The following is a 14,677-nucleotide window of genomic DNA, read 5'->3' as shown; positions in this document are numbered from 1 at the left end:
AGATGTTCCTGTGACACCCCAGACATGGCTGTCACACCCCAGCTGTGCCCATCACACCCCAGATATGTCCCTGGCACCCCAGCTGTGCCCATGCCACCCCAGCTGTGGCTGTCACACCCCAGATGTGGCCATCACACCCCAGATATGTCCCTGGCACCCCAGCTGTGCCAATGCCAACCCAGATGTGGCTGTCACACCCCAGATGTGGCCGTCACACCCCAGATGTGGCTGTCACACCCCAGAGGTTCCTGTGACACCCCAGCTGTGGCTTTCACACCCCAGCTGTGCCCATCACACCCCAGCTGTGCCCGTGCCACCCCAGCTGTGCCCATGCCACCCTCCCCCGCCGCAGGAAGCCCGCCCGGGGGTGTCCCCCATTCCCACGGCCCTTCCAGTCCCCCGCCCTCCCGGAAATCCTTCCCGAGCCGTCACCGGGGCCCCCCCGGGCCCCCCCGGTTTCCTGCTTCCCGCCGGGCCGGCCGAACAATCCCCGCCGCATCCTGCCCGCCCCGGGCACCATCCAGGGCACCCCGGGGGCACCGGGCAGGACGTGGGGGGCGGGCAGTGCCCGGTCCGGCCCCCCCTCCCCATTTCCTCGCTGTCCCCAGGGCGTGGGGTGCCCCGGCCTCGTGACGGCGCGCTCAATGCCGCCTTGTGCCCGCGCCGCCCGCGTGACGCCGCCCGCGCCGCTGCCCCGTGGCACCGACGGGGCCCCGTGTCCCCCCGCAGGGACCCCGCGGTGTCCCCAGCGCCGCCCCGGGGCCATGGCCGCTGTCACCGTGCTGCTGCTCCTTGTCACCACTGCCGCCGGCGCTGCTGGCACGCCGGGCGCGTCGTGGAGCGCTGTGCCCAGGAGGACGGTGCCCTACGAGGGTGAGTGCCAGGGGATCGGGGACAGGGTGTGGGGTGTTGTCACCACCCCGGGTGGCTTTTGTCCCGTCCCTTCCCAGACAGTGTCGGGTGGGTGTCCCCAAAACTGGGGTGCAGAGGACACGCAGGGATGTGCCAGATGTGCCATCCCCAGTCCTGTGGCAGCACGTGGGGGCCCCTGCCCCGTGCTGTGTCCCTTGTCCCCATCCCTGTGCTGTGTCCCCTGTCCCATTCCTGTCCCCATCCCTGTGCCCTGTCCCCATCCCTCTGCCAGGTCCTTTGTCCTGTCCCTCCTCCATGTCCCCCGCGTCCACGCCCTGCCACCATCCTGTCCCATCCGTCCCATCTGTCTGCGTGTCCCTTGTCCCATCCCTCTGCCATTTCCTGTCCCCACGCCCTCCCATCATCCTGTCCTGTCCCTCGGCCATGTCCCCTGTCGTGTCCCTCTGCCATGTCCAGTGCCCTGCCAGCACCCCGAGGTTCTGTCCTTGTCCCGTGCCAGCAGCCTCTGTCCCTGCCCTGTGCTGTCACCCTGTGTCCCCGTGCTGTGCCAGCTCCAGTGGCCCCGTCCCCGTGCCATGCCCTGTGTCCCCGTGCCGTGCTGCATTCCCCTGTCCCCATGTGGTGGCAGTGCCCTCTGTCCCGTGCCACTGTCCCCGTGCCCTCTGCTATGCCACTGTCCCTGTGCCTGAGACTTCAGTCCCTTCACTGTGTCACTGTCCCTATGCTGTCTTCAGGCCATGTCCCTTGTCCCTACACCTGGAGCTGTCCCTGTGCAGTGTCCCTTGTCCCCATCCCTTTATTGTGCCACTGTCCCTGTGCAGCGTCCCTTGTCCCCACTCCTTTGCTGTGTCCCTATGCAGTGTCCCTTGTCCCCACGCCTTTACTGTGTCCCTGTTCCTGTGCCATGTCCCTTGTCCCCACTCCTTTGCTGTGTCCCTGTCCCTTGTCCCCATGGCCAGGCCCCCACCCTCAGCCGTGCCAGCCCGGTGTCCCTGTCCCCGCCCGGGGCCGTGGCGCTGTCCCCTCAATGGTTCCTTTCTGCAGAGCCCGGGGGGCGCGGGGGGGTCCCTGCAAAGGCCACTGTGTTTGGTGACAAAGGGACCTTTGTGTGCCACGGGGCCGGGGGTGGCCGGCGGGGGCGGGAGTGCCCTCGGGGGTCCCTGCCCTGCGTCCCCTTGTCCCCAGAGAGCTGCGGGGGGGGGGGGGGGTGTCCCAGCTTGGTGTCCCCACAGAGCTGCAGGGGAGGGTCCCCGAGTTCCCACAGAGCTGCAGGGGGGTCCCAGCCCGGTGTCCCCACACTCTGCAATGTCCCATCTCGCTGTCCCTGTCCCCACAGAGCTGCAGGACACTGCCAAGCGTTTCTCCCAGGGCGGGGTCTCTCACTACCTGACGCTGACGCTGGACGAGGCCGAGGCGCTGCTCTACGTGGGTGCCCGCGAGGCCGTGTTCGCCCTGGCCACGGGCACCGTGGAGCTCAAGGCGGCGGTGAGGCCCCGGGGCACCCCAAACCAGGGTGGCATTCGGGGTGGGGGTGCCCTGCCGGCCCCTGACCCCTGTGCCACCCCCAGATCTCCTGGGAGGCGCCTGTGGAGAAGAAGGCGGAGTGCGTGCAGAAGGGCAAGAACAACCAGGTGGGCACGGGGGCATGGGGGAGTTTGGGGCACAGTGCCAGTGCCAGGGGCTGTGTCCTGGTGCCATGTGCTGTCTCTGTGTTGTGCCAGCTCCAGGGGCTGTGTCCTTGTGCCATGTCCTATGTCTCTGTGCTGTGCCAGCTCCAGACGTCCTGTCCCTGTATCCTTGTGCCATGCTCTGTGTTCCTGTGCTGTGCCAGCTCCAGAGGTCCTGTCCCTGTGTCCCCATGCCATGCCCTGTGCCGCTGTGCCATGCCAGCTCCAGCATCCCTGTCCCTGTGTCTCCGTGTCATGCCCTGTGTCCCCATGCCGTGCCACACTCATTCCCCTTGTCCCCATGTGGTGGCAGTGCCCCCTGTCCTCTATCCCTGTCCCGTGCCAGTGTCCTCGTGCCATGTCCCCACTCCTTTTCTGTGCCACTGTCCCTGTGCCATGTCCCTTGTCCCCACTCCTTTACTGTGCCACTGTCCCTCTGCAGTGTCCCTTGTCCCCAGCCCTTCACGGTGCCACCTCCCCAGTGCCCCATCCCTTGTCCCCTGTCCCCATTGATGTCCCCGTGTCCCCTCGCAGACCGACTGCTTCAACTACGTGCGCTTCCTGCAGAGCTACAACAGCTCCCACCTGTACGCGTGTGGCACCTACGCCTTCCAGCCCAAGTGCACCTACATCGTGAGTGGCTCCCCAGAGCCCTGTCCCCAACGTCCCCTGCGCTCCCCAGGGGTGGCCCTGTCACCTGGGGTGGCGTTTTGGGTGGTTTTGTGGCGGTGAGAGCAGCTTGGGGGCGTCTTTGTGCACTTGAGGTGTCCCAGATGGGTCACCTGAGTCAGGGACAGCCCTGGGTGAGGGACAGGGACAGTCCCAGATGGGTCATCTTGGAGGGCCCCTGTCCCCAAGAGGATCATCCAGGGGTGTCTCTGTCCCCAGGAGGGTGGCCCAGGGCTGTCCCTGTCCTCAGCAGGGTCATCCAAGACTGTCCCTATCCCAGAACGACCATCAAGGGGCATCTCCATCGCTCATCAAAGGGTGTCTCTGTCCCCAGGAGGGTGGCCCCAGGCTGTCCCCGTCCCCAAGAGGGTCACCTGGAGGGTGTCCATGTCCCTGGGCCTGTGTGGGTGGCACAGACGTGACCCAGTGCCCCCCACCCCACCCTGTGCCCCTCAGGAGCTCTCCGGCTTCACCCTGGACCCGGTGGCATTCGAGGACGGCAAAGGCAAATGTCCCTACGACCCCACCAAGGGCCACACCGGCCTCATTGTGGGTAGGTGACACCTCTGGGGACACGGGGGGGTGCCACCCGTGCCCGCCACCCCCCTTAAACACCTCCCTCACAGACGGGGAGCTCTACTCTGCCACCTTCAACAACTTCCTGGGCACGGAGCCCGTCATCCTGCGCAACCTGGGCCCGCACTACTCCATGAAGACGGAGTACCTGACCTCGTGGCTCAACGGTGGGGACACCGGGGGACAGGGGACACGGGAGGGGACAGGGGGCAGGGCACAGGTGTGACAAGGAGCTTTTGCAGAGCCTCACTTTGTGGCGTCGGCCTTCGTGCCCGAGAGCGCGGGCAGCGGCAGCGGCGACGACGACAAGGTTTACTTCTTCTTCAGCGAGCGCGCCGTGGAGTACGACTGCTACGCCGAGCAGGTGGTGGCACGGGTGGCACGGGTCTGCAAGGTACGCCTGGGCACACCTGGGGACACGCCCTGAGCTGTCTGAGGGTTGGGAAGTTGGCATGAGGTTTGGCAGTTGGGTATGATTGCTACACTGAGCAGGTGGTGGCAGGGTGGCGCGGGTCTGCAAGGTACCTTGTCCTGGTGCCCATGGTCACAATGGTGGCCCCGTCCTGTTGCCCATGGTGGCCTTGTCCCAGTGCCAGTGGTCAGTGTGGTGGTCTTGTCCTGGATGCCCATGGTGGCCTTGCTCATGGTCACCATGGTGGCCTTGTCCTGAAGCCTGTGGTCACCATGATGGCCTTGTCCCAGTGACCATGGTGGCCTTGTCCCAGTGCCACTGGTCAGCATGGTGGCCTTGTCCTGGATGCCCATGGTGGCCTTGTCCTAGTGCCCATGGTGGCCTTGTCCTGGTGCCCGTGGTCACATGGTGGCCGTGTCCTGTTGCCCATGGTGGCCTTGTCCCAATGCCACTGGTCAGCATGGTGGCTTTGTCATGGATACCCATGGTGGCCTTTTCCTGGTGCCCATGGTCACCGTGGTGGTCTTTTCCTGGTGGCCTTATCCTGGTGCCTATGGTGCCATGCTGCCCATGGTGGCCTTGTCCTAGTGCCCAGGGTGGCCTTTTCCTGGTGCCCGTGGTGGCCTTGTCCTGGTGCCTGTGGTGTTCATGGTGGCCATGTCTATGGTGGCCCCTGGTGGCCGCGTCCCAGTGCCCGCGGTGCCCACAGTGGCCGTGTCCCGGTGCCCGCAGTGCCCGTGTCCCCGCAGGGTGACGTGGGCGGCGCGCGCACGCTGCAGAAGAAGTGGACGTCGTTCCTGAAGGCGCGCCTGGTGTGCTCGGCCCCCGAGCAGCAGCTGCACTTCAACCGCCTGCAGGCCGTGTTCACCCTGCCCGGCGCCCGCTGGCAGGACACCGCCTTCTTCGGCGTCTTCCAGGCCCGCTGGTGAGTGCCGGTGACCAAGATGGTCTTGTCCTGGTGACCATGGTGGCCTTGTCCTGGTGGCCATGGTGGCCTTGTCCCGGTGACCGTGGTGGTCTTGTCCCTGTACACGTGGTGGTCTTGCCTTGGTCCCCATGGTCACTATGGTGGCCTTGTCTTGGTGCCCATGGTGCTCCTGTCCTGGTGACCATGGTGGTCTAGTCTCAGTGCCCATGGTCACCACGTTGGCCTTGTCCCGGTGATCATGGTGGCCTTGTCCTGATGACCATGATGGTCTTGTCCCTCTGCATGTGGTGGCCTTGTCCCAGTGACCGTGGTGCTCTTGTCCCGGTGACCATGATGGTCTTGTCCTGGTGCCCATGGTCACTATGGTGGCCTTGTCCCAATGACCATGGTGCTCTTGTCCCAATGACCATGGTGGTCTTGTCCCAGTGACCATGGTGGTCTTGTCCCGGTGCCCATGGTCACTGTGCTGGCCTTGTCCTTGTCCATGTGGTGGCCTTATGCCAGTGACCATGATGGTCTTGTGCCTGTGCATGAGTGGTCTTGCCTTGGTGCCCCTGGTGGCCCTGTCCCAGTTCCCATGGTGCCCATGGTGGCCTTGTCCTGGTGCCCATGGTGGCCCTGTCCCAGTTCCCATGGTGCCCATGGTGGCCTTGTCCTGGTGCCCATGGTGGCTCTGTCCCAGTTCCCATGGTGCCCATGGTGGCCTTGTCCTGGTGCCCATGGTGGCCTTGTCCCAGTTCCCATGTTGGTCCTGTCCTGGCGCCCATGGTGGCCCTGTCCCAGTTCCCGTGGTGCCCACGGTGTCCCTGTCCCTTTGCCCACTCCCGGTGTGCCCGCAGGGGTGACGTGGACGTCTCTGCCATCTGCCGCTACCCCATCCTGGAGGTGAAGAAGGCCTTCGAGGGGCCCTACAAGGAGTACCGGGAGCAGGCGCAGAAATGGGGGCGCTACTCGGGCGAGGTGCCCACGCCCCGGCCTGGCGCGGTGAGAGCGGGCACGGCAACAGGCTGGGGAAGCTGGGGCCAGCTGGGGGCCTGGGGATGCCCTCTGAGGGGTTGGCATCCATTGGTGCCCCCTGAAGGGTTGGGATCCATCTGTGCCCCCTCAGATGAATTGGGATCCATCTGTGCCACCCTGAGATGGATTAGGATCCGTCTGTGGCATCCTGAGAGGGATTGGGACCCACCCCAGTGCCCCCGTGCCCTCATGTGCCCTGATGTTCCCCTGTGCCCTCCCCCACGCCCAGACAATCCCCCCATGTCCTCCCCCATGCCCTGACGGTGCCCCCTGTGCCCCTTGCAGTGCATCACGGACTGGCACCGGCAGAACGGCTTTGCCAGTTCCCTGGAGCTGCCCGACAACACGCTCAACTTCGCCAAGAAGCACCCGCTGATGGATGAGCCGGTGCCACCCCAGCGCGGGCGCCCGCTGCTGCTCAAGAGGGATGCCAACTTCACCCAGCTCGTGGTGGATCGCGTGGCAGGGCTGGACGGGGCCACCTACGAGGTGCTCTTCATTGGCACAGGTAATGCCAGGGGACAGGGAATGCCAGGGGACAGGGAATGCCAAGAGACAGGGCACAGGAAATGCCAGGGACAGGAAATGCGTGGGACAGGGAATGCCAGGGGGGACAAGGCACAGGGACAGGGGACAGGTAATGCCAGGGGACAGGGGGCACAGGGACGTCTATGAGGTGCTCTTCATTGGCACAGGTAATGCCAGGGGACAGGGAATGCCAGGGGACAGAGACAGCAGGACAGGGGGCACAGAGGGGACAGGGCATTAAGGAGGCGTGGCACCGAGGGACAGGGCACAGCAGGGACAGGGCACCATGGGGACAGGGCACCACGTGTCCAGCCCCGGGGTGCCCCATGGCTGATGCCCGCCGTGCCAACCCGCAGCTGACGGCTGGGTGCACAAGGCGCTGGATCTGGGCACCCGCATCCACCTGGTGGAGGAGCTGCAGGTGTTCGAGCCCGCCCAGCCCGTGGAGAGCCTGGTCCTGGCGGGCACCAAGGTGAGCGTGCCAGGGGTGGGGGCGGCAGCGTCACCGCGGTGCCACCCGGCAGCGCCACCTCACCGCTGTGCCCCCCCCGCCCTGGCAGAAGCTGCTGTTCGCCGGGTCCCGCCTGCAGGTGGCACAGCTGCCCCTGGCAGAGTGCGGGCGCTACCAGTCCTGCACCGACTGCGTGCTGGCACGGGACCCCTACTGCGCCTGGAGCCGCAACGGCAGCGCCTGCGTCCGCACCGACGGGCACAACGGGTACCAGGGCACCGGGGCACGGGCACCGTGGGCACCGGGGGCATGGGGATGGCACTGAGGTCACAGGGATGCCACCCAGGGCATGGAGGTGGCACCCAGGGCATGGGCAGGGTGGAGTTGGGGAAGGGTTCTGTCCCCAGAAGGGGCTGGCACTGCCCAGGGAATGGGCACAGCCCCAAGGAGCTCCAGGAGCCTTTGGATTTTGGGGTGTCTGTGCAGGGGTGCCAGGGGGGATCAGTGATCCCTGGGGTCCCTGGGGAGGTGGCACCGTGGGTACCCTCCTCATGGTGCCATCCTCCCGCAGCTCCCACCTGGTGCAGGACGTGCTGAGCTCCGACACCGGCGCCTGCTCCGTGCCACAGGTGGCCAAGCAAGGTGAGACCCTACTGGTGCCACACGGGTGTGCCCATGCCATCCCCTGCCAACCCATGGATCCCATCCCATGGATCCCATCCCATCCCATGGATCTCATTTCATCCCATCTCATCCCATTCCATGGATCCCATCCTATCCCACGTGATCCCATGGACTCCATCCCATCCCATGGATCTCATCAAATCCCATCCCATCCCACCCCATGGATCCCACCCCATGGATCCCATCCCATCCCATGGATCCCATCCCACCCCATGGATCCCATCTCATCCCACACCATGGACCCCATGGATTCCCATCCCATCTCACCCCACCCCATGGATCCCACCCCATGGATCCCATCTCATCCCATGGATCCCATCCCACCCCATGGATCTCATTTCATCCCATCTCATCCCATTCCGTGGATCTCATCCCATGAATCCCATCTCATTCCATGGATCTCATCCCATGGATCCCATCCCATGGATCCCATCCCATGGATCCCATCCCTTAGATCCCATCCCACCCCATGGATCCCATCTCATCCATGGATCCACTCCCATCCCATCTATGGATCCCATCCCATCCCACACCATGGACCCCATGGATTCCCATCCCATCCCATCCCATCCCACCCCATGGATCCCATCCCATGGATCCCATCCCATGGATCCCATCTCATCCCATAGATCCATTCCCATCCCATCTCATTGACCTCACCCCATCCCACCCCATGGATCCCATCCCACCCCATGGATCCCACCCCACCCCATGGATCCCATCCCACCCCATGGATCCCATCCCACCCCATGGATCCCACCCCACCCCATGGATCCCATCCCACCCCATGGATCCCATCCCACCCCACCCCATGGACCCCCCCGCATGACGCCCCTGTCCCGCCGTGTCCCCGCAGGCTCCCTGACGCCCAAGAACGTGACGGTGGTGGCGGGCACCGACCTGGTGCTCACGTGCCGCCTGGCCTCCAACCTGGCGCGCGCCCTCTGGACCTTCGAGGGCCGGGCGCTGGCGGCGCAGCAGGTGCTGGTGCTGGGCGAGGCGCGGCTGCGGGCGCTGGTGGTGCCCGGCGCGGGCGCCCAGCACAGCGGCACCTACCGCTGCCTGGCCGAGGAGCAGGGCGCCCGCCTGCCCGCCCAGGAGTACCGCGTGGCCGTGCTGGCGGGCGCGGGGGCGCCCCTGGAGACGCGGGCGCCGCTGGAGAGCCTGGGCGTGGTGTGGGTGCTGGCCGTGTGCCTGGGCGCCCTGTGCCTGCTGCTGCTGCTGGCCGTGCTGTCGCTGTGGCGCCGCCTGCGCCACGAGCTGGGCAAGGGCGCCAAGGCCATCGAGAGCACGCTGGTGTACCCCATCGAGCTGCCCAAGGAGATGCCCAGCCCGCGCTTCGTGCCCAGCGCCGCCTCCGACTCGGACGAGAAGCTCTGGGACCCGTCCAGTTATTACTACTCGGACGGCTCGCTGAAAATCGTGCCCGGGCACGCCGGCGCGGCGGGCACGGCCTGCTGCCGCAACGGCGGCCCCGGCGCGGCCTCGCCGCCCGCCGCCATCCCCGGGCAGCCGCTGCACTCGCCCACCCGCATCCACCTGGGCCCCCTGCGCGGCTCGGCCTCCAACGGGTACATCCGCCTGGCGCTGGGCGCCGAGGAGCGCCCGGCCTGCGCCGACCTGGCCGAGGAGCTGCGGCGCAAGCTGCAGCAGCGCCAGCCCCTGCCCGACTCCAACCCCGAGGAGTCGTCGGTGTGAGCCGTGCCCGCCTCCGCTCCGGGGGCTGCTGTGGGCACCGCGGAGCGGGCACGGCGGAGCTGATCCGGCTGGGGGTGGGTGCCTGGCATCGGAACCCGGCTGGGGACGAGCGCCTGGCATCGGAACCCGGCTGGGGATGAGTGCCTGGCATCGGAACCTGGCTGGGGACGGGCACCTGGCATCGGAACCCGGCTGGGGATGAGCGTCTGGCATCAGAACCCGGCTGGGCATAGGTGCCTGGCATCAGGATCCAGCTGGGGATGAGCATCTGGCATCAGAACCAGGCTGGGCATAGGTGCCTGGCATCAGGACCTAGCTTGGGATGGGTGCCTGGCACCAGGATCCAGCTGGAGATGGGCACCTGGCACCAGGATCCAGCTGAGGACAAGCATCTGGCATCAAGACCCAGCTGGGTACAAGCGTCTGGCACTGGCACCCAGCTTGGGACGGGCGCCTGGCACCAGGATTCAGCTGGCAACGCACACTAGGCACTGGCACCCACCTTGGGGACAGGATTGCCACACTGATACCCGCCCTGGGGACAGCGGGGTGACCCCAGTGCCCGGCTTGGGGACAGCAGTGTCACCACAGGATCCATCCTGTGCCACCCCAGTGCCAGTGCCCACCTTGGGGACTGATGTGTTGGCATTGGTGCCCACCTTGGGGACAGGATGGTCACCCATTGCCCACCTGGAAACGGGAGTGTCACCTCAATGCCACTGACACGCTGGCATTGGTGCCCACCTTGGCGACAGGATTGGCACCCCGGCACCCAGCATTGTCACTTGGGCACCTCCCTTGGGGACAGGGCTGCCACCCTGGCACCGCTGCCACCCTGGGCTCGCGGTGCCACCCCCTTCGGTACGGTGTCCCCACGGAGGGACAGACGTGGGGACACCCCTTGTGCCCACCTTGTGCCCGCTGCCCTCGGGACGATTTTTTTGGGCCGATTTCGGGTTTTTCTCCCTGACATTTTTCTATCTCCACCCCCTCCCTCCGTGCCCTCCTTGCCAGGGCTCTGTGCCCACCCTGCCCTGGCCTTTGTCCCCTTTGTCCCCTCCTGTCCCCAACCCCTGCACGCCCCCCACCCCTTTTGTATAACCCCCCCCAGTGTAATTTATTTGTTACCGAAATTATATTTATTTGCTGTAAATACCTGAGTATTTTTATATTCATAATAAAAGGACTTCCAAAAAAAGCCAAAAACAAACCCTGGATTTTTTTTTCTATTTCTCTTTTTTCTTGAGGAGTTTTGGGGGAATTTTTTGGGAGGTTTTGGGGGAGATTTTGGGGAGATTTTAGTGGAGATTTTGGGGGAATTTTGGGGAGGCTTGGGGGGAGTTTGGGGGAGGTTTTTGGGGGAGATTTTTTGGAGATTTTGAGGGAGATTTGGGGAAGTTTTTGGGGATTTTTTGGGAGGTTTTGGGGGAATATTGGGGAGGTTTTAGGGGAGATTTTGGGAAGGTTTATTTGAGATTTTGGCTGAGGTTTTGGGGGAGGTTTGGGGAAGGTTTTGGGGATTTTTTGGGAGGTTTTGGGGGAGTTTTTGGGGAATTTTCGTGAGGTTTTGGGAAAGTTTTGGTGGAGGTTTTGGGGAGGTTTTGGGGGAGATTTTTGGGAGGTTTCTTGGAGATTTTGGCTGAGATTTTGGGGGAGATTTGGGGAAGTTTTTAGGGATTTTTTGGGGAGCTTTTTGGGAATTTTGGGGAGGTTTTGGGCAAGTTTTCGTCGAGGTTTTGGCGAGTTTTTGGGGGAGATTTGGGGGAGGATTTGGGGAAGATTTTGGGGTAGATTTTGGGGAGGTTTCTTGGAGATTTTGGCTGAGATTTTGGGGGAGGTTTGGGGAAGTTGTTAGGGATTTTTTGGGGGGTTTTTGGGGAGGTTTTGGGCAAGTTTCGTTGAGGTTTTGGGGAGGATTTGCGGGAGGTTTCGGTTCTCTCCCCCCCCCGTGCTGAGCTCATGGAAAAAGCTCCAGCGGGGCTAAAAAAGGACAAACCCGGAGCCGTTCCCAGGCGGGGGGGCCGGGCCGGGCTCCCCCCCCATGCCCGGGGAGGCTCCGCTGGGAACGGCGCAGGAAATGGGGGAGGGGGCTGGGAACGGGCCCGGGCCGTGGGAAATGGGGCTGGGGGCGGGATGGGAGTGCCGGGGGGGAGGGGAGCCCAGGGACACCCCAGTACAGGGGAGGGGGACCCCAAGGATAGCCCAGAATAGCGGAGGGGCCTCTGGGACACCCCAATACAGGGGAGGGGGAGCCCAAGGATACCCCAAAATAGGGGAGGGGGAGCCCAGGGACACCCCAATATAGACGAGAGGGACCCCCATTACTGCTGTGGGACCCCAATTACTTCTGTGGGACCCCCATTATTGCTGTGGGACCCTCATTACTGCTGTGGGACCCCCATTACTGCTGTGGGACCCCAATTATTGCCGTGGGACCCCCATTACTGCTGTGGGACCCCCATTACTGCTGTGGGACCCCCCATTACTGCTGTGGGACCCCAATTACTGCTGTGGGACCCCCATTACTGCTGTGGGACCCCCATTATTGCCGTGGGACCCCCATTTCTGCTGTGGGACCCCCATTTCTGCGCACAGAGGAGCTCAGGGACCCCATAAAGGTTTGGAGGGGACCCCTGGCAGTCCCCAGCGGGGGAAGATGGGATCCTTGGGACCGCCCTAATGGGGAGTGGGAGCCCTGTTGATGATGGGGGGGGACTTGGGAACACCAAAATTGGGGGGGGGACGAACCTCGAGTCCCAAAGGGGGCTTTGAGCGGCCCTTGGCGCCCCCTGGCGGCGGCAGCGGGTGTGGAAAGTGCGCATGCCCCGCAACGGTTCGGAAGCGGGGTCATTCGGCTGCATTCGGCCCTTCCCGGATTCCTTCGGCATTTTCCGGCCCTTTCTCTTTCGGCTTTTTCCGCCTGCACTCGGCCCCTCCCGAACTCGCTCGACTCTTTCCGCTCTCCTCGTTCCTTTCCGCCTTCCTTCGGCTCTTTCCGTCCCCCCTCGGCCCTCTCCGCCTTCACTCGGCCCTTCCCGGTCTCGCTCGGCTCTTTCCGCCGCCCCTCGGCTGTCTCCGCCCGTCCCTCAGCGCCGCCGCTGCCATGGCCGGTGGTCGCCGCTCGCCGCCCTCTCCGTGCTGCCCGGGCCGGGCGGCGCTGCCCTCTCCGTGCTGCCAGGGCCGCGTGGCCGTGCCCAGCGTGCACCAGAGCCTGTCCGAGATGGACTTCGAGCGGGGTCCGGGGGGCTCCGGGGCCGGGAGGGCCGGGTCAGCGGTACCGGGGCAGCTCCGTGTGGGGTACCGGGTACCGGAGGGGCACGGGGGTGTCCCTGTGTGGGGTACCCGGTACCGGAGCGGCACGGGGGGCTCTGGGCAGGGGTTGGAGTAGCGGTACCGGGGCCTCTGGGTGGGGGTACCGGAGGGGCACCGGGGGGCTCTGGGCACCGGTACCGGGCCCGTGGCTGAGGCGGCCCCGCTGCCCGCAGGGATCTGGGCGGCGGCGCGGGACGGGGACGAGGCGCGGGTGCTGCAGCTGCTGGAGCGGAGAGGGGACCCTGCGGAGCCCGACCTGGCGGGGTACACGGCACTGGTACACCGGGGGCACCGGGAGGGCACGGGGAGCACGGTCCTCGCAGGGGGGTACCGGGGGTCCTGACGGGGTACATGGCCCTGCGACGAGGGGCACGGAGGGCACCGGGGTCTTCGGGGTCGGTCCTGCCCTGGCACCGGGGATCCCGGGGGTCTTTGGGGTCCATCCTCACCGGGCACACGGCCCTGGCACCGGGGGTCCCGGGGTTCGAGCCCTGAGGCCGCCCGTGCCGTGCCCGCAGCACTATGCCAGCCGGAACGGGCACCTCGGCGTCTGCCGGCTGCTGCTGGAGCGCGGTGCCCCGTGCGATGCCCGCACGCCCGGCGGTGCCACCCCGCTGCACCGCGCCTGCTACTGCGGGCACCGCGCCGTCACCGAGCTGCTGCTGGCACACGGAGCCGACCCCGCCGCCACCGACGGCGACGGCAGAACCGGCCTGCACAAGGTGGGCACCGGGGGGATCCCAATGCCAGGTAGGGGCACGGGGGATGCCAAAGTGAGTGGGGGGCACGGGAGGGCTCGGGGAGGGGGGGTCCAATGCCCAAATTAGAGGGGGCATAGGGGCATCCCCCTGCCCAAATTAAAGGGGGCACAGGGGGCATCACTTGCCCAAATCTGAGGAGGCACAGGGAGCAAACCTTGCCGAATTAGGGGGGGCACAGAGGGGTCCTTTGCCCAAAATAAAGGGGGCACAGGGGGACCCCAATGTCCAAATTAGAGGGGGGCACAGGGGGCACCCCCTGCCCCAAGTGGGTGGGGGGCACGGGGCTCCTCCTCTGCCAGGGTGCCCGTGGGTGCCTCTCGGGTGCCCGTGGGTGACACCGGTGCCCGCCAGGCCGCCGAGCAGGGGCACCGCGAGCTCTGCGCCCTCCTCCTGCGCCAGCGCCCGGCCCTCGCCGCCCTCCGCGATGCCCGGGGCCGCAGCCCGCGGGACGGGGCGCACCCGGTCGTGTGGGACCTGCTGGACACCTGAGCGGACACAGCGGCGACAGCCGGGACCGGGCACTGTCACAGGCCCGGTGCCCGTCCCGGTACCGGCGCTGCCACTTCCGGGTTCCGCCAGCACGCCCTGCCCACTACCCGCCATCTCAACCAATCACCTCCCGCCGTTCCCTGCAGCCCCGCCTCTCCTCCCCTGTAGCCAATCAGCACCTCGGTGCAGTTAGGGGGCGGGGTTTAGCGGCGTAAACTGCCCCCGCGGGTGGGGGGGATTTAAAGGCGCCGCGTCCTTTTTAAGCGGGACCCTCCCCCCCCCCCCCGCGGCACCGAGCACAGCCAGGTACAGATATAGAATTTTTATTAACCCATCTGACAAAAAAATAACCCGAAAAAAAAAATCCCTCCGTGAAATGAAAATTCCACGGTCGGTTCGACAACCGGGGCGCGGGGGGAGGGGCAGAACCGGGAGGGGGAGGCCCGGCCCCCCCCGCCCCTCCCCCCATCCCCCCGCGGCCCGAGCTCCCCGAAAATACAAATCAAAACCTGAACAATAAATAGGAATTCCCAGGGGGAAGGAAAAGGAGGGGTTTGCATAGAGGAAGATTTAATAAAAAAGTTTTTTTTGTTGTTTTTTTTTTCTTTTTTT

General features: G+C 65.3%; 2 protein-coding genes across 2 annotated transcripts; both read left to right on the top strand.

Moving 5' to 3' along the window:
• Nucleotides 1-468: 468 nt before the first annotated feature.
• SEMA4C (semaphorin 4C) lies at nt 469-9,503 on the top strand. The gene is made up of 14 exons (XM_059490859.1): nt 469-873; nt 2,210-2,358; nt 2,442-2,504; nt 3,075-3,173; nt 3,666-3,762; nt 3,836-3,952; nt 4,028-4,179; nt 4,947-5,122; nt 5,965-6,109; nt 6,428-6,650; nt 7,027-7,142; nt 7,231-7,388; nt 7,693-7,763; nt 8,662-9,503. The coding sequence occupies exons 1-14, from the start codon at nt 645-647 to the stop codon at nt 9,501-9,503; spliced, it is 2,637 nt and encodes an 878-aa protein (XP_059346842.1). The 5' UTR covers nt 469-644.
• A 2,813-nt stretch (nt 9,504-12,316) lies between these two features.
• ANKRD39 (ankyrin repeat domain 39) lies at nt 12,317-14,668 on the top strand. Its single transcript, XM_059490967.1, has 4 exons — nt 12,317-12,739; nt 12,989-13,092; nt 13,334-13,537; nt 13,928-14,668. Exons 1-4 carry the CDS (start codon nt 12,607-12,609, stop codon nt 14,063-14,065), a joined length of 579 nt encoding a protein of 192 aa, XP_059346950.1. The 5' UTR covers nt 12,317-12,606; the 3' UTR covers nt 14,066-14,668.
• The last annotated feature ends 9 nt before the right edge of the window (nt 14,669-14,677 follow it).

This window comes from Ammospiza nelsoni, chromosome 30, assembly GCF_027579445.1.
Source record: "Ammospiza nelsoni isolate bAmmNel1 chromosome 30, bAmmNel1.pri, whole genome shotgun sequence".
Classification (NCBI taxonomy): Eukaryota; Metazoa; Chordata; class Aves; order Passeriformes; family Passerellidae; genus Ammospiza; species Ammospiza nelsoni.
This window is presented reverse-complemented; position numbering and strand designations above follow the sequence as displayed.

Coding starts and splice junctions, on each gene's coding strand:
- SEMA4C (XM_059490859.1), top strand. CDS start 645: ATGCCGCCTTGTGCCCGCGCCGCCCGCGTGACGCCGCCCGCGCCGCTG. Junction 3,174..3,665: donor AGCCCAAGTGCACCTACATC/GTGAGTGGCTCC, acceptor TGTGCCCCTCAG/GAGCTCTCCGGCTTCACCCT. Junction 6,651..7,026: donor GGTGCTCTTCATTGGCACAG/GTAATGCCAGGG, acceptor GCCAACCCGCAG/CTGACGGCTGGGTGCACAAG.
- ANKRD39 (XM_059490967.1), top strand. CDS start 12,607: ATGGCCGGTGGTCGCCGCTCGCCGCCCTCTCCGTGCTGCCCGGGCCGG. Junction 12,740..12,988: donor CGAGATGGACTTCGAGCGGG/GTCCGGGGGGCT, acceptor CGCTGCCCGCAG/GGATCTGGGCGGCGGCGCGG. Junction 13,538..13,927: donor GCAGAACCGGCCTGCACAAG/GTGGGCACCGGG, acceptor GGTGCCCGCCAG/GCCGCCGAGCAGGGGCACCG.